The sequence below is a fragment of the Anabrus simplex genome, chromosome 2 (assembly GCF_040414725.1).
Source record: "Anabrus simplex isolate iqAnaSimp1 chromosome 2, ASM4041472v1, whole genome shotgun sequence".
Taxonomy (NCBI): Eukaryota; Metazoa; Arthropoda; class Insecta; order Orthoptera; family Tettigoniidae; genus Anabrus; species Anabrus simplex.
The window spans coordinates 858,379,440-858,403,836 of NC_090266.1; the positions used below are offsets into that span (position 1 = coordinate 858,379,440).

A 24,397-nucleotide genomic window follows, 5' to 3' on the forward strand; every position below is an offset into this window, starting at 1 on the left:
CGATCTCTGTTAAGGGCGTCTTCAGCTGAGATATGTAGCATTTGCAGGTCTTCTTTGGTATTTTCAAACCAAGGAATTGTGGTTTGGGGGTTTGAATCAATAGAGTGAAAGATCTCTTTAGTTAACTTTCTTCCGTCCATTCTTTTCAGATGACTGTAAAATCGTGCCCGCCTTTTCCGGATTGTGTCGGTAATTTTCTCTATTTTGCTGTAGACTTCCTCATTGGATCTCTTTTGATGTATTCCATTTCTGTACTTTGATCCAAAGATTCCTCTCACAATTTTGCGCTCTTTTTTCTCCAGTTCTTCAACGAGTCCTTTGTTGGCATTTAGAGACAAGGTTTCGGCTGCATATAGAACTACTGGGTTCAGAACTGTTTCATAGTGACGTATCTTGGTGTTTTGGGAAAGGCATTTTTTGTTGTAGATTGTGCAGGATGTTTGGTAGGCTATTTCCAGTTTGCGTGCTCGCTCCTTAAGTGCTTCTTTGTCCAATCCATTTTTCATGATGATCTCACCCAGGTATTTGAATTTGTCTATTCGGGTGATGTCCCCGTATTTTGTATGGAGTTTTGATGGGGCCTCTTTGATGTTAGACATTACTTCTGTTTTCTCAAACGATATCTGCAGACCACTTTGTTCGGCAATTTCCTTTAACATTTCAACTTGAGCTCTAGCAGTTTCTATGTCATTTAAGAGAACAGCAATATCATCGGCAAATGCTAAGCAGTCTGTTGTGATCCCCTTGGATTTGGTTCCTATTCTTAGTGGACTGTAGTTGTTTTCCTATAATCTCACCCACCAGGTTCTGATAATTATTATTATTATTATTATTATTATTATTATTATTATTATTATTATTATTATTATTATTATTATTATTATTAGGCTATTATTCGTGAGATATGTTGGCGAGTAATATAATTGTTATGATTGGATTGTTTTCATCACTTTTAATACTTCTCTCCAAAAAAAGAACTATCCCTATTGGACCGAGTTACGAGATATCATTTTGTTAATGATCTTGCCTGCTATATTAATAGCAACAACTGTGAATATTGCTGAACTAGAGTAAACTTGTTTCTACAACCTGAGGTGGTGCAGCTCATTTTAGATAGGCCTCCAGTGGAAGAGAGTTGCATGTACCATTTTTACCGCATGTCAATCTTCCTGCCATTCGTAAATCTCTGGCAATACGGTACCAGAAATCGAACTCAGGCTCCCGAGAACAGCAGCTAATTTTGTTAACCATTAGGAAGGTGGATATTCCTAACTACAAAACACAGACATATATACATGACTGATGCGTGCTTGCAATGCGCGGGTCGGACATGAAACTGTTCACCTATTTGTGCGATGTCATCAGAGCAGCAGTAGGCCTACGCTACCGAGGCAGACATGTCTTAACTACGAAACATAGCTGTACCGCATGACATCGGTGCATGTTTTCATTGTGTGGGTCGTAAGGACGAAACTATGTGTGATGTCATCAGAGCTGCAATAAGGCTTGTACTCGCTTCGAAGCGGAATTGCTGTTCTTCTCAGACGAATTACGTTGAGGGGTCTTCTATGCGAGATTTATTTTTTTCCATTTTCTTCATCTCGAAATGCCAAGGGGTGTCTAATGCGCGAGGGGTCTGATATATGAGTAAATACGGTAAATCAATCAATCAATCAATCAATCAATCAATCAATCAAATTGAGCCAGTCTGTTTGTGCCACTGAATAATTTTATTTATAGTGCCTACATCAATGCCAAATTTAATAGTTAACTCTCTTTGAGTCATAGAAGTATTCAGGGATAACGCTACAATCACACTATGCTTCCTGGGAATTGTATCAATTGAAGACATAGATATTACTAATTGCAAATATAAACCTCAAAATTCCTCAAAAGTGATGCACATCAAAACAAATACTGTACAATTTTAACCTAAAACAATCACCACACAGATTAATTACCGGTGAATAACAGTGCAAAAAATGCATGGAGAGCATGGGATCTCAGAATACGCAATGTACAGCACACTTGCCAACCACTGAGAAAATTATGAATAAAAAAAATATCTTGTCCCAGATTCTTCTGCAACAGCATGTGAAGATTCCTCAAAACAAATTTATGTTTTATTCAGTTTTTGAGTTCATCATTATTTAGGATTCATTTCTTGTACATAACATACTAATTGAAGCCTATTTTTTTACTAATTGAAGCCTATTTTTTTCTTTAATTTTCTCTCCTAAAATAAGGGAGCACAGAGCATTCACATATATATCATATTTTGCTCCTATTACCTTTCTTACCTAAGCAATAGTGAGTATGAGCTAACTTCACTTTCGGGAACTGGAACAGGCGAGTGCCAATGACCAGAGAACCTTGAACATCTCTTATTTTTGTATGTTTGAGGTTTGTCTTTTTATATTTCAACTGTTTCTGTAGCAAGGTGGGTTGTACATTCATCCTGTGCACTCAACATTATGGGATCACATTTTGACACAGTTCTGATTTTTTTTTGCTAATGGCTTTACGTCACACCGACACAGATAGGTCTTATGGCGACGATGGGATACGAAAGGGCTAGGAGTTGGAAGGAAGCGGCCGTGGCCTTAAGGTACAGCCCCAGCATTTGCCTGGTGTGAAAATGGGAAATCACGGAAAACCATCTTCAGGGCTGCCGACAGTGGGATTCGAACCCACTATATCCCAGATGCAAGCACACAGCTGCGCGCTCCTAACTGCAAGGCCAACTCAACCATTAGTTCTGATTATAAGAACAGTTGATCTGTGTGAGCTAATTCCATTCCTGGTCAAATTCTGGGACTGCAATATATTTTAAGGCCATCAACAATTAACTCTTTTCTCATAGTACTTGTTTATTGAGCTTTTACTCCTATCCAATGCCACTACTATAAGGCACGAAAGGACAATGTTTTATTTCAATTTACACCATGTCACAACATTTTAGTTCTTAATAAGTAACTACACATGCATTTATTGAGGAACTATCTTCTTTTATTAAAGTATAGTGAAAAATGAAAGAGCCTCCGTGGCTCAGACGGCAGCGCGTCGACCTCTCACCGCTGGATACCGTGGTTCAAATCCCGGTCACTCCATGTGAGATTTGTGCTGGACAAAGCGGAGGCGGGGCAGGTTTTTCTCCGGGTACTATGGTTTTCCCTGTCATCTTTCATTCCAGCGACACTCTCCATTCTCATTTCATAGCATCTATCATTCATTAATAAATCACTTTGGGAGTGGCGACCCCATCGTACTAACAGCCTATATCTGCTTCATTCATTACATCCCTGACCCGGTCAATGACTGGAAAACAGGTTGTAGGTTTTTTCAGTGAAAAATAATCTAAGATTCACAAGTTCAAACATCAATCATTCAAAAACTCCAGCCTAGACAAGAAATTCAGCAAGTTCCAGGCGTGTTCAAATGTATATGAACTTCATGGAGTGTGTGAATAAATTAGTGCTGTTGTATTCAAAAGCAAGGTCTTTCTAACTGTGCTTGCAAGTTCTTGTTAAGATGCCTCATTCACACCTGCTACTCCATGGCAAGAGGTTTCATTCACATGTAATTTATAAACAATAATCAAGAGTGAGAATGAACTACTTAATTTTTTAAAAAAATTTTTTATATATTTTTTTTTTACCTCTGCTCATGTAATGTTGAAATTTAATTAAAAGACCTTCATGACGAAGGATCAAAAAATTTTCTTTAGGCACCAGTTCTGAAAACCACAAAATACAGTGTGATGCAGAGGCCTACATGTTTTGGCCTTAAATTATATTTGCTGGCAGAAAAAGTACGAGCTATCCCTCAAAGATTACAGTAAATGAAGGCCATATAAGTGAAGTTTTCACGAAGCACCAGTGCATGTTTTATGTCCATGCACACGACTTTTAGTTTGAGCACTGAAATACGGTACCAATTTTCCACTGTTCTGGATGGATTAAAATTCTCTAGTGATGAACTATTCATGTTAATAAACATTAAATTATTAAGGCTGTTTGACCTCATTGGTATCCTTTATTGTTCTTTGTTAGGTTCATTAAACTAAACCCTCTCCCACAAGAAACACTGGATGCAGATAACACTTACACAAAACAATGTAACTTGACTGGAATTGGAAATCCCACGAACACTGAATTCCTTTCATTTGTACATAGTGCTTTGCTTCATTTTTTTGAGGTAGATGGTAGAACCCACAAATTTTTTCTTAAAATGTTGCACTAATGTTACCATCTTCTTTTCTCCACAATTCTCTAGTTCGTTCAATTCTGGCCAGGTGCACATTTTAATGATATGTTCACTCTTGAGAAATGTTTTCTCTACGTGTTTTGTTCCATCTTGCACCAAAGCTTCTTTGGCAGCTTAAGAACTGGTACTACTATTCTCCTCTTGTAACTGCACACCTTAACTCAATGGAACTAAATGTATTTGACATTCAAGGTGCAATATGAAACATCGAACTCTGTCTGGTAACAAATTCATTATAATTTGGTTAATCCATCCATGCACACAAAAATCAGATCTACTGGCAGCCAAAAATTTGTAATATCAATATCAGAAAATCCTAGGCACCAGACCCGTATTTCCAGTCGTGATTAAAACCAGGTGCCCAGGATTTTTGGAGACCTGTTCACGACACAATTTTAAATGGATTTAAAAGTTGGAAAGCATCACATTATAATGGATGTTCAAGAATTTACGTAAGGATCACCTACAAAGCAATGGGCTACTCTGACAAAATACACTAATTTTAGATTTTTTAAATAGGGTTTTAACATCGCAATGATTCAGTTAGATCTTACGGCAATGGGGGGTATGGAACTAGGACTGAGAAGGAAGCACCCATGGCCTTAATTACCAGCACATGCCTGTTGTGAATATAGGAAACCACAGAAAACCATTTTTAGGGATGATGACGGTGGAGTTCAAACCAAACATCTCCTGAATGCAAGCTCACAACTTTGTGACCCAAACCGCGTAATATACAATATACTCTGTGGAACTTTATAAATTATCACTAAAAACTATTATTTCAACTGTATGCTGAAGAGAATTCAAGTAACACCTATGATTGTATACTGCATGAATTATCATGACAACCTAATTATTGTAATCCAATGTTTAGAATGGGAATTGGAATCACTGAAACATTCTATTGCTGTATATGTTATTATAATACATTGCTAACTCACCTGAGGGTACCCTTTGATTCTGTGAAATTCCAAAGACAGGTTCAGTGACCAAATAATTTGGTAAAGATGTCCACATGTCAAATTGAGGACATGTTTTATGTATGTCGGGACATGATTTAGATATAAATGCAGACCGGCGAGCAGATGCATTTCCGCCTGATTCTGCAACAGCTGATGAAGTCACAATGCAGCGGTGTTTAGATTCAGGTTCACGAGTCAGGTCCTCCATCATTAAAGAGCGCAAGGACATCTGTCATAAACATGAGTAATACAGAATTAATTTTACATCACCACCTCACTATATTTATACAAGATGGAATGGATTAAAGAGACAGGACACACCATGCCAGGTTAAAAGTTCAAGATACTATTTCAAATTATTCTTTAGTTTTATTGAAATAAATTTAGAAATCTTCTGACAGTGACCAATCATTGAATATATTATATTTTACAATATATTTTTTCATTTGGATGAATATATGAGTTCTGTAATATTTTTTAAAGTTCATATTTTCATTATAAGACGGAGGACACAAGTTCTTTTATGAATGATACTGAAATAATAACACACAGAATTATTCTGAGCCAAAACTTAAGCCTTAAAGAACTAACCGATGATATATCGTCAATACCCACATCTGTGAAAAAGACCGACTGACGATATATTACCAATGGCTCAGCTGGCTAAAACAACCAACTGGAGATATTTTGTTGACAGAATAAACTTAAACGTGTTTTGAAATATTCTTCTTATTCACAATATCTTTTTCTTTTCATCTCCTACGAAAAAGGACAGTTTTCTCAAAATAATAGAAAAAGAGCATTTCAATATTTTAGTTACGATCTATGCAGAGGATGAATAATGGGGAATATCAAAATTGTCCTTGGTGTTGTTTTTTTTCATCACACCATCTATTAAACATCTGGTCTTCTTATGTGCACTTTTCTTAAACATGTCCAGTCCTGGAAGGGTTAATAATGGTTTTCAATTGTAAAAAAGGAAACTCCCATTCTCTCTGTTGACTATTTTGCATTTCAGCATTCAGTTTCAAAACCCCTGCAAAAGTACCAAGTGCCTCTGCAAACCATGATTTGTAACTAGTACTATAGCCTCTAATTAATTAATTCATTTATTCCAATTCCTGCATCCTGAATTAGCTTGACATGACCTCACTACTGAATCTGGACTATTTTCACACCTTCATGCAACATGTTCATTCTTAACTTGCACTGTGTCCCTTTATTACAAGAGTCCTTTACTATTGTTACACAAACAATCATTCACACTACTTTCATGTGTATTGCATCCAGCTTATGAATAAGATATCCTGAGGCACTCAGCTCTCACAAGAACTAATTGGACAAAATAGCAGAACACAATATACACCTAACTGGCAAAACCCAGATCCATTTTATAAATAAATGGTGAGTGCAGGTGAAGAATTAATTGTATCAAGGTAATATGAAAACCATCTTAGGTTAGGCTAGTAAATAAACAAAACAATCATCAAAGTGCAATACAGCCAAGACTGGTTTATAAGTAACTCAGTCCTGCTAATTCTGTTTTGTACGTAAATTTATGCAAGTCCTTGCAAAATATAACTTTAGAAACAGGCTAATTAAACCTCATTTGTACGTAACCATTCATACGTAATTCAGTGTTATACATATTAATTTTTGGTACATGCAGTATATTTGTATGTAACAAAGTTAATAATGTAGCCAACGCATGCATTTCCTCTGATCAAAACACAGGTGAGTTAGAAACGTGATGCATTAGAGTTGGCAATCTTGGGGGGTTGGAATTTAGCTGCAAATGACAGATGGATCTGGTGCAGTAGTGCAGTGAAGGACGTGGCAAGTGACCACGAGGCTTTTAATTAAAAGAGAAAGATTATGAGCCAGACATCTCTTTGTGAAATACAGTTGATTTGCACATAATAGAGTTAGAATAATGCCACAGATGTTGAATGTTCTGATGTTACCGAAATACAGGCGAGTTAAAAATGCAAAACACTAGTCAGCATTATTGGCAGCGGGGCATTAGCTGCAGATATCGGAGGGGTTTCGTGCAGTGCAGTAATGAAGTAAAGGTAATGGAAGTAACCACGTGGCATAAAGCTATAGAAAAAAGATTAAGAGACATGTTCAGGACACAGGACATGCTTAACTTTTAACTGTAAATAGGTTATTTAAATGAGAAACATTAAAATGATGCCAACATCTGATATTTGCCGTATTCAGTAATAAAAACCACATTTCTTCAGTAGAAACTGTACGTTGCTGTCAGTCACCCATGGAGAACTGGAAAAGTTGGATGATGCTGCCTTCTTCTTTTGCAATTTTTTTTTTTTTTAAGTTGCTTTACGTCGCACCAACACAGATAAGTCTTACGGTGATGATGGGACAGGAAAGGGCTACGAGTGGGGAAAAAAGCGGCCGTGGCCTTAATTGAGGTTCAACCCCAGCATTTGCCTGGTGTAAAAATGGGAAACCAAGGAAAACCTTCTCCAGGGCTGCTGACAGTGGAGTTCAAACTCGCTATCTGCCACATGCAAGCTCACAGCTGCATACCCTAACTGCATGGCCAACTCGCTCGGTAGTTACATGAGATTGGAATAATAACAAGTTAATTTATTGATTTCACCACCTAATCAATACAATAAGCCTTGTCTTAGTTGATTTACTTTGGCATGTTAACTAAAATGGTACATGTTTCACCTTGAATTTAGGCATCATCAGCCATTATCTTAACCTTAAAATAGAATCAGGCACCTGATTTACATATACATAAAATAAAACAAATTTTTTAAAAAACCTTGTAGAGACTTGAACTAAAATTAACATATGGTAAAAGACTTGTAATGAAGTTGGTTTTAAAGATATTACAATGAGTGAGGAAATATACAATTGGTGAAAGTAGTAGTGATATTGACATTAGAAGGCTTCTATTATAATTAAAATGAACAAAGCAACAGTCTGTTACGAACAAGTGATAGGATTGCTAAAAAATTATGTTGGCCGACCAGCGGTTACAACAAAAATGACGATAAAAATCGTATTTAATAAATAATGTAGAATAAAATAATAATGAAAGATGGTGAAGTGACCAGCAATTATTTGTTTACAAGAGATAAGAGTCGAAAATCAATGGCATATGGTGATGTGGTTCAGTTTGATAAAAAATACGAAGTTGAAGGTTGAAGAACGATGTTTAAATAGGACCTTTATGGACCATCTCAATTTGATGCAATGCTAGTGTTGTTAAGAATGTGGGTTGATTGACATTCTAGTCGAAATGGAAGTGTGACCGTTGAATCTGTAAAAGGAAACCAGAAACGTGGTGTTAATTGAGTGAAAAAATCGTAATGAAATGTTTAAGTGGAAATTGTGTACACTTACCATTAGACGATGGTGAGGGTAATTTGTTACGTTATTAACTGAACGTTATTGTCGACTGTCGGCTTCTTACTACGAGTGTTATAGCTGTAGGTTTGAGTTGGAGGTGGAACTGTTTGCGAAGGCGTGACTATGGGCTTGTTTGTAGTACTTGGAGGGGAGCTACTATTGGTGGAAGAGAAAGAGGGAAGTGTATTGCTGCGCGTATTGTAACGGTGAGATGCCGTTGGAGGGAGCGATATTACAGTGGGTGTGGCTAAGGGTCTATTGGTTGCATTTGAATTAGAGGTACTGGCGGTGAGGGGAAGGGAGGGGAGTGTATTAGTTGTAGAGGAGGTAGGAGGGCTTATTGATTTGAGGTTGAAAACTTTTAAGAATATATTGGTGAGGGGAATTGATTCTTGTAATAGACATAAAGTCTGTTCGTACAAGGGGCTGTTTTAATCAATGATGTCGTTTAGGTTCTTATCTTTGTTGAAATGCTGGTTGAGGAAAATTAATAAATTTTCATACTCAGTCATAAGTTTACTTTTATCGACTCTTGAGGATATGAAGGTCATGTTCTATTGTAGTAAATTTATATCCTGTGTCCCTCATGGGGTTGGCCATTGCAGAAAATTTGTGATGTCTTTGTGCATCATAAGGCTCGGCGTATTTGGTGGAGAAGCTGCTAATTTTAATTTGGTTTTGTTGATGATTTCATCGATTATATCTGTATTAAATCTGTTGAATTTAGCAATTTTTTTAATGAATTGTAATTCTTTCTTTAAATTACTGGAGGACATAGGGATTTTTAATGCCCTATGTATTAGACTGTGATAAGTGGCTTTTTTATGTGAGTTGGGATGTAAAGAATCATTTTTTATGATTGTTGGAGAAAAGGTGGGTTTTCTGTGTAGTTGGAAGTCGAACTTCTTTGACAATCGTGTGATTTTGATGTCTAAGAAATTTAAAGAGCTATTGATTTCATCTTATTTAGTGAATTTAATGTTATCCAAATTGTTGAGGAAAGATAATATGTTATCACTGTTATTGATTTGTTTACCTATGATTGCTATGGTATCATCGACATAACGATGCCAAAGACAGAGTCCATTGATGTTGTTGATAATCTTGCTGTGTTTGAGATTATCTAAGTATATATCAGCTAATATTCCAGATAACGGGTCTCCCATCACCAAACCTTCCTGTTCGTACATTTTCTTATTGAAGGTGAAGTAATTGTTGTTTAAAACAAAACTAATTTTAACCATTCATTCAATTTTACTTAAATTGCTGTTTCGATAGATTGTTCCTTATGATGTTAATAGGGATATTTGTATACATGTTGGTGATGTTGAATGAGCATAAAACGTGGTTTTGTTGCAGACTGAATTTATTTAGGGAATTGCAAAGTTCGATCGAGTTTTTTATGGGGTTGGAGTTGTTGAATTTGAAATGTTTTTTTAGGAATTTATGTAGGAATTGAGAAGTTTTATAGGTAGGACTATTCATACTATTAATTATAGGTCGAATGGTGACCTCCTTTTTTATGAATTTTGAGTAATGATCTTACTGTAGGTAATTTTGGGTTCATTATGGTTAATTTCTGATAATCTTGATCATTTAAAATGAAAGTGGAATTTTTAAGAAGGTTCTTTAAGTTGCGCTGTATTTTGTTTGTCTGATAGGAGGGTTTCTGTTTTATCTATGTAATCTTGTTTGTTCATTATTACTATGGTGTTGCCTTTACCTGCTTTTGTTATTACTACGTTGCTATTATGGATTTTGGATTTCAGGTTTAGAATTTGTTTCGATACGTTGTAGTTGTTGTTAGATGTTATTTCATTAATCAATGTTGGGAGTTTCTTTTTTACTTCATAACGTACATCATTTTGCTTGTCAATCGGAATTTGTTTATCGATATTAGTTTCGGTTTCAGCGATGGTAGTAATTATGTCCTCTGCTTTTTTGTGATTAGGCCAATTATGTTTAATACCCTTATCCAATAGATTCATCTCTTGGTTAGAGAAGGCAGTATTAGATAGGTTAATTGTAGTGGAAATGTCAGTCAAATGGGAACGGGACACTTTCTTGCTTGTATTTTGATCAGATGTTTTGCGTTTGTTTTCTTGTAAACAAAATAATTTATGGTTTAGGGTTTTCTGTTTCTTGTCTAATACGTAAAATAGTTTAAGGTCAGTGTGCCTTAAAAATGAACTCCATTCAAGTGGAGATAGTTTGTGAAAGATGGTCAAATGTGTCCTATATAATTGTAAATTCAATAGAGATTTCTTCCTGTATAATAGCTTGATTTCATTTTTTAACCATATGCTGTTTACTTTCTTTTGAGTGACATTAGATTTTGAATGGGGATGACCTTTTCGTTGTAAAGATTTGAGAAACTTAGGTACCAACTCTAATTTCAAGCAATCTTTAAGAAACTTAATATCTCTAGAAATCTTGCCTATTTTAATTCAGTTTCAAATACTTGTTAGGTTTTATCATTGCCTGGTTGGCATTAAAATTACATGTGATAAATATCATTCTTGATCCATATTGATATTTGACTGGAATAATAACAATAAGTTAATTTATTGATTTCACCACCTAATCAACACAATAAGCCTTGGCATGTTAACTAAAATGGTACATGCTTCGCCTTAAAAAATTTGTTTTACTTCATGTATATGTAAATGACGTGCCTGATTCTATTTTAAGGTTAAGATAATGGCTGATGATGCCTAAATTCAAGGCGAAACATGTACCATTTTAGTTAACATGCCAAAGTAAATCAACTAAGACAAGGCTTATTGTATTGATTAGGTGGTGAAATCAATAAATTAACTTATTGTTATTATTCCAATCAAATATCAATCAATACGGATTAAGAATGATATTTATCACATGCAATAAAGTTACATGAGAGACAAGGAATTAAAACTTATACGAGAAGTGGACAATAATCCACATAAAACTAAAACTGAAATAAGTGGAAATTTAGGAATTGCTTATACCACAATTGCACAGTCATTAGTTAATGAAATGCTATATTAGACTAATTTTAAAAATTGGGTGAAAATGAACAACCTTCAAAAACAACAGGGGAGATCTGCAGATATGGACAAGGCTCTTTCTACATGGTTCTGCAAAAAAAAGTGCTGCGACTCTCCAAGTCATTATCTCCTGGATGCAAGCTCATAGCTGTGTGCCCCTAACCGCATGGCCAACTCGCCCGGTTATCGGTTATAGACTATTTGGCGATTTCCTTCTTTTTTTTTTTTTTTTTCAATGCCTTGAAACATCTTAAGAATCATGAATACTCTTCTCACTTTCAGTTTGAGATGTGACATTGATTGCACTGTGTGGAAGTACAACAGGCTACAGTTTGAATAAAAGTGAAGTACCGGTACTTGAAGTTTCAAATAAATCATACGATAATTTGAGTGACATTGCTAGCAGTTCTAGTTCTAGTAGCAGTAAAATTGATGATCTGGCTATAGGAAATGCTATTATAGAGGATAATAGTGGGGATAAAGAAGAACTAGCTCAATAGGAGTACCAATGGGAGTGCATGTGCATGGACAATTAAGCAGGGCAGCAGGAGATATCTAGTAGTGAATGTTGACCCAGGAACAGTGCTGAATATGTTAATTGAATACTTAATGTTTTGAGTTACTTTTTGATAAAGGATTAGTTGAACTAAAAATAATAATTGTATGGCGTCAGCTACTGTGTGCAAGCATTTTATTTTGACAACAACTGGCTGCTTGCTCGTCACTTTCGACATTTACTAGATGTCAGAGTTAACTGAATCTCTCTTGGGCGTCTGTGGCTAAGATTTCATGAATTTTGTCAGGTAAACGCCAAAAGTGGCTGGGCTGAGTAGCTCGGATGGTAGAGCGCTGGCCTTCTGAGCCCAACTTGGCAGGACTGGTTGGCTCTTCATATCCACTTCACTATCTGGGCCACAAAATGTCCTTCATCCTTAAGATGGTTTCAACTATTTGCCACCATGTTACTCTAGGGTGTCCTCGGCCTCTCCTTGGTTCTGCAATGACAAAAGCTTTTTGTATGGATGATCTCCATCACGCTTCTTCAAAATATTTCCCATAGTACAGAACCTAGATTTCTCATTAGAGCTTTTCTATTTGCCAAATAAAACACAACAATGCAACGAGTCTTGTGTGGGGACTGTTAACCCCTCGGCCAGGCAGACCATTTAAGTGCTGCACTACCCAGTGGATGGAGGTGATTCAGGTTCGAGCACTGTGAAAGTTTGGCAGTCTTTTTATAAATACACTGTTATTACAAAATAGCTCAGATCATTTTCAAACATATATATAATACGTTCCGAAAGGATGACAATCAGTTGTTTTGTATTATTTCATTGATTACACTAATAGAGTTGATACCTGTTATAACTTAGATGGAATGACAGTGGTGGTGGTCTTTTCTTGCAATGGCTGTTGAAGGAGGTAATGAAAACGGATGTTATTGTTAACTCAGAAACGTTGTGTGGAAAAGTTGGATGCAATAACTCAAATATTAATCATAAACCTCGTGTTAACCGTTAATGCCGTGCGTGTCCATATGATCACGGCCTGCATTCTTTCATTTAGATTGCTTGGTTTGTATAGCACTGGAATTGATTGCTGACTGTGTAGATCAATTCAAGAAGCATGTGGCAACTGTGTGCGAGCATATTATTACGTGACATATCGACTCATTGTTTCGGCGCACTTTCGTTTCGTGTCATTGTCACAGCAGCTGAATCATGATGGCGCGCTTCAAGTAAGTTTGATATTTCACATATATTTATGTTTAGATTACACAACTCATATGCTTAACAAGTTTGGGAGTGATCTATGTTCACATTATGATGCAGTTAATTTACATTTAACAGTAAATATTACACCCGTAGGCACTTAAAACATTGCGTGATCGTAGGCGCTTGTGTTAGTTATTCACCCTGTGCATGTATTTGATGGTGGACGTTATGCTACCTGTTACGATTACTGTTATACATCAATTTTCATTGAACAACTTTATTAGATTTACGGTCATCTATTCTACATTTAAATAAATTGCGACTTGTTAACATACATGCAGCTACAAAACCTTGTTTCCCTTTTTACAGGGACATTACGCTCCAAGAAGCATTAGATATTCTTGAATAGGACGAACCAATTGGAGATGTTAACAGCATTTTTATTGAACCTCCAGAAGCTAATATTCACTCCAACAAATATTCAGGAGATGAAGATGTTGGTGGTTTGGTTGATAACCTCACAGGTCGTCAGCTTTCAAGTAGGTATTTTAGATCAGTCATCTAGCAAGAAAACTAAACTTCAAAGAATAAATCCTGTATGGAGTAAGGATGACAACCGAGATTCAGTTGGCATATTCCCGGAAGCCGATTTTTCCACCTTATCCGGCAAATCTCCTACAGAGTGCTTTGAACTAATGTTTGACAACAAAGTGATGGAGTTCATAATTCAAGAATCAAGCAAGTTTGCCTTGTTTAACACATTGGAGACCGAGCCCGAGTGTGTATCGGGGTGGGGTAACAGCTCAGACTAACCGTGCCCGCTCGGGCCCGCGTGTTTGTTATATTGTCAACACAACCAGGACGAGAATCGCTCAGAAAGTATACATACCACTTTAAAGAACTTTTATGACAGCTATACCGTGCGTTCGTATCCTCTGTCGTTCTTTTCTCAAACTTATAGCAGCTTATTTTTGCTCGAGTTCGCTTCTACACTCCATGCTTCCAGCTGCTCAAGGCGCGTGCTTTCAGAGTTTTATTTACATCGTGCGAAGTGTTTAGACTGCGTTTTGTTTCTCCTATAATGATTGGATCATTGAAGGAAGGTGGAATTGTAGAGATTTTAGAAGAGATTTTTGATGACAGTGGTTCAGAAGAAGAGGTAGATGATTCCGACCTACATCCTGATTTCGAACTTCATGTTGGTGATGAAGGTATTTATAACCTATTCTATCATATTCCAACCAGGTGTTATTTTGCACTTTGTAGTTTATTTAGCTAATGTTTCACGATCTTCATATGACTGGATATTCATTTAGAACGAAGTGATGCAAGCGATGATAATTAAAAGGCAGGGACTGATTCACATTCGCCGGGTACATATGGCGATTTTGATGCACTTGCAACGCCCGTGCATATAAAGGAAAAGAGGAAAATTGGAAAGTAACGAAGAAAGAGACATACTGGTGGTATCCAATGTGTTCTGTAGCACTTTATGTCCCTGAATGCTTCAAACTATTCCGCACTCAAGCTCATTATTTGTAAGACTTTGTTGTCCGACTTTGTTGCTGTTGCAAAAGGCATACCGTTGGAAAATGTGTAATGTGAAAAGTATTCAATATACCTTAATGCAACTTTTTATTCTGTAGAATAGACACATTTAGTTTCTTGATGATATATACGTGTTACAATTGTAACCTACCTACTATTTTCTACAATTTTTTGAAAACTTTCAAAATATGGCGGTCTGCCTGCCCACATGCCACCTTAAGACACGGTCTCCAATGTGTTAAGAACTGTGACAACCCAAAAATATGTAAGGAGGAATTAAAAGTATTTCTTGCTGTGCTAATTCTTTCCGGTTACAACAATGTGCCTAGCAAACGATCGTATTGGGAAGCAGCGGATGATGTACGTAATACACTTGTTGCAAATGCTATGAGAAGAGACCGCTTTCTGGAAATTTGTCGCTTCATTCATTGCGCGGATAATACTCAGCCTGATATGAATGATAAAATGTGGAAATTACAACCTCTTATAAACATGCTGAAGAAAAGATTCCTTGCAAATTTTCGGCCTGAAAAGGATTTAGATTTTGACGAATGCATGGTGGAATATTATGGTAGGCACAGCTGCAAACAATTCATCCGCGGAAAGCCCATCCGCTTTGGTTGTAAGATCTCGTATTTGAACACTCCCTCGGGCTATCTCATAAATTTTGACATATATCAAGGAAAGAATCCTCATGGTAATACTGAATATGAGCAACGATTTGGTAAGTATGCTGCTCCAATGGTACTGATGCTGGAAGAACTACCTGATGATATGTCACACTTACCCTTTCAACTATATTTCGATAATCTTTTTACTGGAATGGCACTTTTGGCTCATCTAAAACATTGCGGATATGGCGCTACAGGAACCATTCGAGAGAACAGAATTCCCAAAGACTGCTTGATCACACCTTCAAATGAAATGAAGAGACAGGCTCGTGGGACATACGACATGGCAACGAACTCGGAGGGTATAAGTATTGTTCAGTGGGTTGATAACTCGGTGGTTACTATAGTATCAACATGCCATGGTGTTGAACCAGTTTCTAAGGTAACACGATACTCCCAGGCAGAGAAAAGGAAAGTGAGTATAAACCGGCCGGCTGTGTTTGGAGCTTACAACAGTGAAATGGGTGGAACAGATAGGATGGTCCAGAATGTGTCGTACTACAGAGTAGGCATACGTGGAAAGAAATGGTGGTGGTCGCTATTCACATGGCTCCTGGACGTGTCCATTCACAATTCATGGTTACTGCTAAGGAGGTCTGGATGGGATTTGTCACAACTAGAATTTCGTCGCCACATTGTGCAAACATATCTACATAAGTTCAAAATAACGCCAGTAGGAAGAGGCCACCCCATCACCTCAAGATACAGTATCCAGCAGAGTAGTGTCACTGACGATGTACGACTTGACGGGATTGGGCACCTTGTAGCGCCCTGCAATCGATGACGCTGTGCTGGAAAGGAATGCTCCAGTACTGTTCGCACCGAGTGCATAAAATGTAATGTTGGACTCTGTGTTCCATGCTTTGTCCTATTTCATACAGTGTGAAGCATACAGTTCTTATATTTGTTCCTATTTGGTAATTTCTGTGAATTAGATAACTTGAATGTAATATATGACGAATATCTTGAGACTTTCATTGCTTTATTTATGTATGTACATATTGTAATCAATGTATATTCTTCATAAATTATCATCTTCAGTTTATTTTAGTGTATTCTGTTCATAATTTATCAATATCAATACATAAAATCTATAAATACTAAAGAAATGCTATAAGAGACTGAAATGCTAACACAACCACCTAGCGTGATCATATGAACACGCCACCTAACAACGAAACCGTGAAAAGTATGAGCTTAATATTTTGTAGTTATGTTATACTATGGACCTGAAGTGATTTAGACAAATTTCAAAGAAAACGGATGAAAAAAATAATTTCAGCGTTAAAGGGTTAATGGGACGATCAGTTAATAAGGAAGAGGTTGTGTAATTTGACATATTTTTTAACCGTCCATCACTTGGCCCCTCTTGTGCATTCACATTCATTCCCTCTGCTATGCATTGTATCTCGCCTCACTTAGTAGAGATAATCATCATCTTACCTTAGTAATTCAGTTTGATGTGATACAGATCGGAACACTCTTCAATGCAGAGCCCTGTATCACACTCCTGGCAGCAATACAACAAAGTCTTCATTTTTCTATGCTTGGGGCATTGGCTTCGATTTAATGCCTTTGGGCAGCACTTTCCTGATCAAGTGTCTCTCTCCATCAGCCTTGGCAGTGTTATCTGAAGGACGGCTCCCTAGCCCTAATTTATGACCGCCATGAGATTACGGTATTTCATAAACAACTCCTCCACTAAGTGGGTTCTGAATGAGAGTTGTCCTACTTTCTTTCCCATCATTTGTCTATGAATTATGAGTGAGTTTAGTACAGTGCAGTTCAACAGCCTTTTGAAAAGATTTATGTACCACTTCATCATATATTTCCTTTCAACTAGACAGAAAAACAGCTGATCTTTCAGATCAACTCCCACATCCACTTTTACTACGCCACACATGATGGTTTCTCTATCTGCCTGTTTCTCATAGTCCCTTTCACAGTGTCAGCACTGTAGTATGTAGACATCATGGCGATATTTTTTTGTCACTCCACTTAAGCACTGTAATGGGGCCTAATTGTCTAGCTATCACTTCTCCCTTTTTTAGCTTCTTTTCTTTCACTTCTTTTGATACATTTTTTTTCTGTGTGCCTAAACTATCAGTAGAATGGACTGCTTTTAGTTCACATGCTAAATATGGACTGAAATAGAAGTTATCCATCTATAAGGTATGGCCCCTACCAATCAAGGCCTCCAGCAACTTGGCTGCAGTTTTAGTTGTTTTGGTGGATATCAAGTGTCATTCAAACACTGTATCCTTCCCTGTTTATACAAGGAAAAAAAAAAACCTACAACCTCTTTTCCAGTCACTGACCAGGTCAGGGATGTAATGAATGAAGCAGATATAGGCTGTTAGTATGATGGGGTCGCCACTCCCAAAGTGATTTATTAATGAATGATAGATGCTATGAAATGAGAATAGAGTGTGTAGCTGGAATGAAAGATGACAGGGAAAACCGGAGTACCCGGAGAAAAACCTGTCCCGCCTCCGCTATGTCCAGCACAAATCTCACATGAAGTGACCGGGATTTGAACCACGGTATCCAGCGGTTAGAGCCGACGTGCTGCCGTCTGGGCCACGGAGGTTGTATATACAAGGAATTACCAAAAATATCCAAGAGCTTTAATACAAAATTTTGAGGTTTTCAGGGGCATGTATTGAACAAACGATAACCATCCTTTCCAGAGAGTTAGGCTCTCATCAAATCAATCACTACTGATCTGCATTTAGGGCAGTCGCACGGGTGGCAGATTCCCTATCTGTTGTTTTCCTAGCCTTTTCTTAAACGATTGCAAAGAAATTGGAAAATTATTGAACATCTCCCTTGGTAAGCTATTCCAATCCCTAACTCCCCTTCCTATAAACTAATATTTGCCCCAATTTGTCCTCTTGAATTCCAACTTTATCTTCATATTGTGATCTTTCCTACTTTTAAAGACACCACTGAAACTTATTCGTCTACTGATGTCCTCCCACGCCATCTGTCCACTGACAGCTCGGAACATACCACTTAATCGAGCAGCTCGTCTACTTTCTCTCATCAATTGCTCTCAAGAAGTTTATTGATTCTTTCCCGTTTTTCTGGTCCATTATGAAGTCAGAAATACGCAGGTCGAGCCATAAGTCATAGCAACTATTTTCTTCTCGCGAAGAGAAGACAACATGGAAAATCTAAGATATGCATTTGGAAACGTGCGGTATGTACTTGCGTATGATGGCACTAGATGGTGTATGAAAAAACAACAGTGTGGGTCTAAGCATGCCCCCAAGTTCAGTGTGTGAGTGAGAGCGTCACAAAATGGAAGTCAACAAGCAAGAGCAACGATCGTGTATTAAAATAGCAGTTCTCCGCAGCAGAAATGCATGCCAATGCCATGCACAGCAGCGGGAAGCATTAGTTATGTGACCAAGATTTAATCCCCAAAGTCAAGAAGCCATTACATGGACAATAGTTTGCTAACAAAGAGGACATCGTAACAACATTTCGGAGAGAGGTGTCACACGTTAGCGATACGCATACAGCGAATGGTATTCATCGCCTGCCCCACTGCTGGCAACGCACAGTGGAAACCTTGGGTGATTATTTCAAAGGTCTGTAACCAGTGGAGACACCTGTCCTTTGTATGTTATCTTGTATATTTGCTATCTATACCATAATAAAACAATGTTTTCCAATGGCGTGTGTTCTGTCACTTTCCTACGAAAATCTCCTGAAGTCAGAATTTGTCTTCAAGCACTATGCATAAGTACAAGACCTTTATTTCCAAATGCATATCTTAGATTTTCCGTATTGTCTCCTGTTCGCGAGAAAAAAAATAGTTGCCATGACTTATGACTCGACCCTCGTACAATCCGCTAACTGAACAAAACAGCAAAAATACAGGAGTAAGCAGTAAAATAAATATTAGAAACTCAGTATGCCGCAGGGTGTGCAGGCCGAAAGCTGTGCTAATATACACTTTCAATCACCGCATTAACACAATCACGAGTGAGGGATCAACAATGCTGTTTGCACTACCCAATACCTCCTAGTAGGATATGATTCGGGTGAGGGAGCCATACAACAATCACTTAACAACTGGTAAAGAAACAAATACTGCTGCAGTCCAAAAGACAGCAACGTGCTTCCTCCCAGGTTAAATATATAATGGCCAGAAGAACAATGGACAAGAGTTTCGGAAGAACATATCATAAAATCAAATAAAAAGAAGGAAGTGGATGGCACACACACTTAAGAAAGCAGAGAATCCCTCTGAGAAGCAAGTACCTGATTGAAATCCTCAGGTGGAAAGCCTAAACAGTCGAATGAGTTCATGGAGGATGATGGTGAAGAACAAAGCAAGGGTTAGAGAGATGTAGAGAAGACTGCAAACGATAGAGTGAGATGGCACAACTTTACAACCTCATGGATGCCCAATGTTCCAGTGGGAGCTAAAGGCAATAAATCAAGTAATAGGGGAGTGCAGGTGCAATACACTATTGCCCACCTAACTAATAAACAGAGCAACCGAGACCTACCACAACTAGATCTGCCCTGCTAAACTACAGAAAGTGATGATAAATTCATTAGAATTGCCAATAAAATGGAATAGTAAAACTACATCACAAATACAAACTGAACAATTAGCAATTAACAAGATGACTATGTCTTTTCAGACAATAAAGATTTTTCAGACGTCAGTCTGCAGGGACATGTGGCAGTAACAAAATCATTGCTAAAGCCTGTCAACAAGAAGAGACCCAAATGTCCTAGGCAACAGTCATAAATTACCATCCTAGTTAAAACATTAAACCTGTGAAGATACTTGCACCCTATTCCATCAGTGGTATTCCAATAATATTGGGGTTACCTCTGAAGTGTCTCAGATTTTATGGTATACAGAACATATATATTGGGCTTTGATATGAGTGTTAACCAAGTGAAGCCCAAACCTTAAAACATACTTGAAAGCAATAGGTATATCTACATATAACATTTCCTTAATCAAAGATATGTAACATACCTGTATGGTTGTTTCCTTGTTCTCTATATGATCATACTTCACACTAAAATCCTGAAATGAGAGGTCTACTAAGCCTCGTTCTCCTGAACCCATATCTCCTTTTAGCTCCACGGTAAAGACTGGGAGGTCGAAGAGTACTGTAACAAAGGACAAAGTGATTAAATGGAGAGAAATCACCTTCTTGAATTCATACAAACCTAACTCTCTTAATAAGTATGATACCTCTAAGTACAAGGATGTGATGGCCATCATGGCGTTGCTTTCCTGTTGCAACATTCCTCATCTTGGCACGTAATGCTGGATCCATATTTAATGTAGACACACCAGTATGGATTTCAGTTGCCACTTCCTCCTCTTCCTCTATATTACCCAATCGGCGAACTGTTGGAGGAGCAACATCTTCCAAATGCCTTTTTGCCATCAAACTGTCCAGTGAGTCCAGGAGTTGCTCATACTGCTGACGTGACAGTGATACTTTCAATGGTGTTTCAACTCTCCCTGTAATCTTAAAAAGCAGTCATTTTCATGAATTTTTGTAACATTAACAATACTGATATAAAAGCATAGTTCAAGTCATGTTTCAAAACATTCAAGATGAAAATGTTATAATACGTATGATTGGAGAATGTCACAGCAAAAAAGAGAGAGAGAGAGAGAGAGAGAGCAAAAAACACCCGCACTGATACTTAATTTTTTATACAGATTTTAGAGATGCTTTACCATTAATAAAGAAAAGAAAACAGAATCAGTTTAGCAGGGTTCTGTACCAAAAAAAAAAAAAAAAAAAAAAAAAAAAATTCTTCTGAAGAAATACACAGGTGCACCATGCCTACTCAGTTACAGTAACCCCTTTAACCCCTCAGTGCTGACCTACGGATCTCAATTTGTTCTCTAGTCGCAGACTTCCACACCACTGTTTAAGCCTATACAGGGTGGGAAATTTATACTGCTCTCACGTGACGAGTTTCGGAGTTACAGATACATTATAGCTTTAAAAATTTAATAACATTAAAAATGCTTTTTTGGAATATTCATGTCTTAGTGAGAAGATCATTTATCTAGCAAAGAAGTCTGAGCTCTACTTCTGTCATTTGGGTACAGTCTGATTGTATTATTCTTACCTGTAGCAGAGATAAGTTTGTCTTTGAAGCTGATGTTTTTTTAGCTATATTTCTACATATAAGTGAGAATTATTTATACCTTAACTTTCTAGCATGTCTTTTCTTTCTCTTTTTACCTTGAATTTTTTTTCTCTCTCAATATGAGCTTTGTGCACAACTTAGTTCCTGGCGGTATCTTTCAAACCATAAGGAAACTATTTATATCTACTGTATGTCACTCAAAAGAGGATGTCCCAACCTGTCATTTGATATATACAAGGTCGGATCAAAAAGTTTCCAGACTAGCTCTGTCATGTGCCAACAGATGGCAGCACACTGTTGTGTTAGCAGCTATAGTGACCTTGAAACGTGATAAGGCTCTTGTTATGATGAACAAGCTTGAAAGGAGTGAGGAAAGAGGAGTTGCTGCCTATAAAATTTTGGATACATACACATATTATAGCGAAATATGCATGGATCTTTTCAGTTGGAAGTAATTAATTAAAAACCTAACTTACTATAAACACTCTGAGATCAACTTGTCACATTAGTAGACACAGAATATTAACTTGTTGAGTCTTTCACATTGTCATAAATATTCACCATTAATATTTTGTTCGTTTTAGTACAGAATGAATCAAGAAAGTATCAAACTCGGTCTGGGTTAAGCAAGCTTGTTTTGTTACTAATTAGATTGCAGAACTGAACTTTCTTTCACTTGCCACATTGGAGGCTGGAATAGGCAACATTTTCGTTTGCTAGCAGAGTAAGTCTGATATTCTGTGAGGTTATTTCTCCACCATGCAATGGGATCATCATCAGTAAGTTGATCCTTTAATAAATAAATATCAACTTTACATTTGAAGATAGTTTCTCACCTGCATCATCATGCTATTCCAAAAAGAACGAGGCTTTATGTGTTTGGCGGCACCGATGGTCATCTGATATGGTGGCAATTCTTCCGTCTTGAATTTGTCTCAGAAAACATGTTGAAGCACTCTGTGCGGACTGTACGCATTACATGGATAATGGTGGTAGACCTCAAGAGCTTTAACAATATTTGCTTCTTCATCGATCACAAAGATTATTATCTTGATATATTCATGATATACTCCCAGCTCCAACAGCTTCTCTTCTATCTCCTCCCATATGTGTGCACCTGTTTTTGCCTTGTCAATAAACAACAGATCACTACATCTGACGGAAAGGAATACCTATTCAAATAATGAATGTTCCCCTTCAAGCTACATAAAAGTCATTACCCATATTACATTGAACAAATATAAATTATAAATCAAATTACTCGTCTATACAGATAGGGAAGCCAACTCCCACAGATCAACTCAAGAACATTTGGCTGCTTTAGGATCAACGACATAGTTCAGCATCAACCACAGCAGCTTTGATGTGTCATTTAATTTCAAGTTTGGATGTGTTGTTCAAACTTCATCAATGTTTTTAAAATTAAGAGTGTAAATTGTGGCCTACCAAAGTGTTTAATTTATTATTGGTTATGTGCGTGCATATGTCTTCCAACTGTAGCGTGGCTGAAGATGACCCCAATATATATGGGGTCGAAACTAGTCCCAGTTTTATAAGACAATATACAAGCTTATGATATTAAATAGGTGGACCCTTCTCTACCCTTTGATAGTGAGCAGTTGTCAATACGGACCATAACGAAACTCATAACTTATGAATAAATTCAGAAATAACAAGAGTGCAACTGTATCACACAAAACTGAACTAGCAAGATAAAATTATGCTTATCTTCACTACGAGAGGTTTGATATGACACATCACAGAGGAAATGAGAATGCACACACCTCAAAATATACATCCTCTTTTTCTTGAACAAATAGCCTCATTAACTGAGGATCTGCATTAAATGAATCTTTGAACTATTGTCTTCAGCTCTTCTATACAATGTTTCTAAGGCAACAATAACATTGGTTTTCATTGTAACCTGAAACAATCCATGCAATCTGTCTAAAATATTACAAGTCTCTTCTCCGTTAGCTTAAGTAAAAATAATACTATAAAATCAATGGTTCTTTGGGGTCTCCACTGTAAAGAATTGAAAATATTACATTTTTTAGTATGAAGGCATTGCTGCATTTTCATAGTGCTCGCACCTGAATCACCTCCATCCACTGGGTAGTTTTGCATTTAAATGGTCCAAATTGCTGAGGGGTTAATCCCCTGCCTGTTTATCTCTGTGCTGTGGGAGGAGTTCTAAGTGTGATATTAAATTTTTCTTAGATTTGTGCAAGACTTTGTTCAAAGCAGCATAACTTTGGTTCTATTTTACGTGTTTCAACAATGCTATCACATGAATGTTTAAAAAATTATTCTTTTAGAAAATGTGATGCTATCTTATCTTAATAGTTGAGTTTGGTGTGGAACGGCTTGAATCATCCCTCAATGCAGAAACTCCTTTCACACCATAAGGAAACGTGTTTTGTTCTGAGGTATCATTTTTCCTACAAACTGTTCTATTTGTTCCATGTAATTAGACATGTTCTCCCATCGAAATGTAGTAGTTGTTACACGCACATTGCCATTCTGTGCACTGTAACTCAGGACTTTGCGTACAGCATTGTCATCCACATCACTCAAATCACTGTATGAATTTAACAAACTTCAGTCAGAATCACTCAACTGTTCTCCTAAAACATCTACTATTTTCACGCTCAATAACCGGCAATTAA

The 24,397-nt window shown here is 37.2% G+C and overlaps 1 protein-coding gene across 1 annotated transcript in view; it reads right to left on the reverse strand.

The window, feature by feature from the left end:
* Positions 1 to 24,397, reverse strand: part of Vps13D (vacuolar protein sorting 13D) — an 866,734-nt gene that overhangs the window by 501,034 nt on the left and 341,303 nt on the right. The window contains 3 exon segments of the mRNA XM_068226303.1: positions 5,211 to 5,460; positions 20,587 to 20,723; positions 20,809 to 21,091. Of these exon segments, the coding sequence (XP_068082404.1) occupies positions 5,211 to 5,460; positions 20,587 to 20,723; positions 20,809 to 21,091 (670 nt within the window).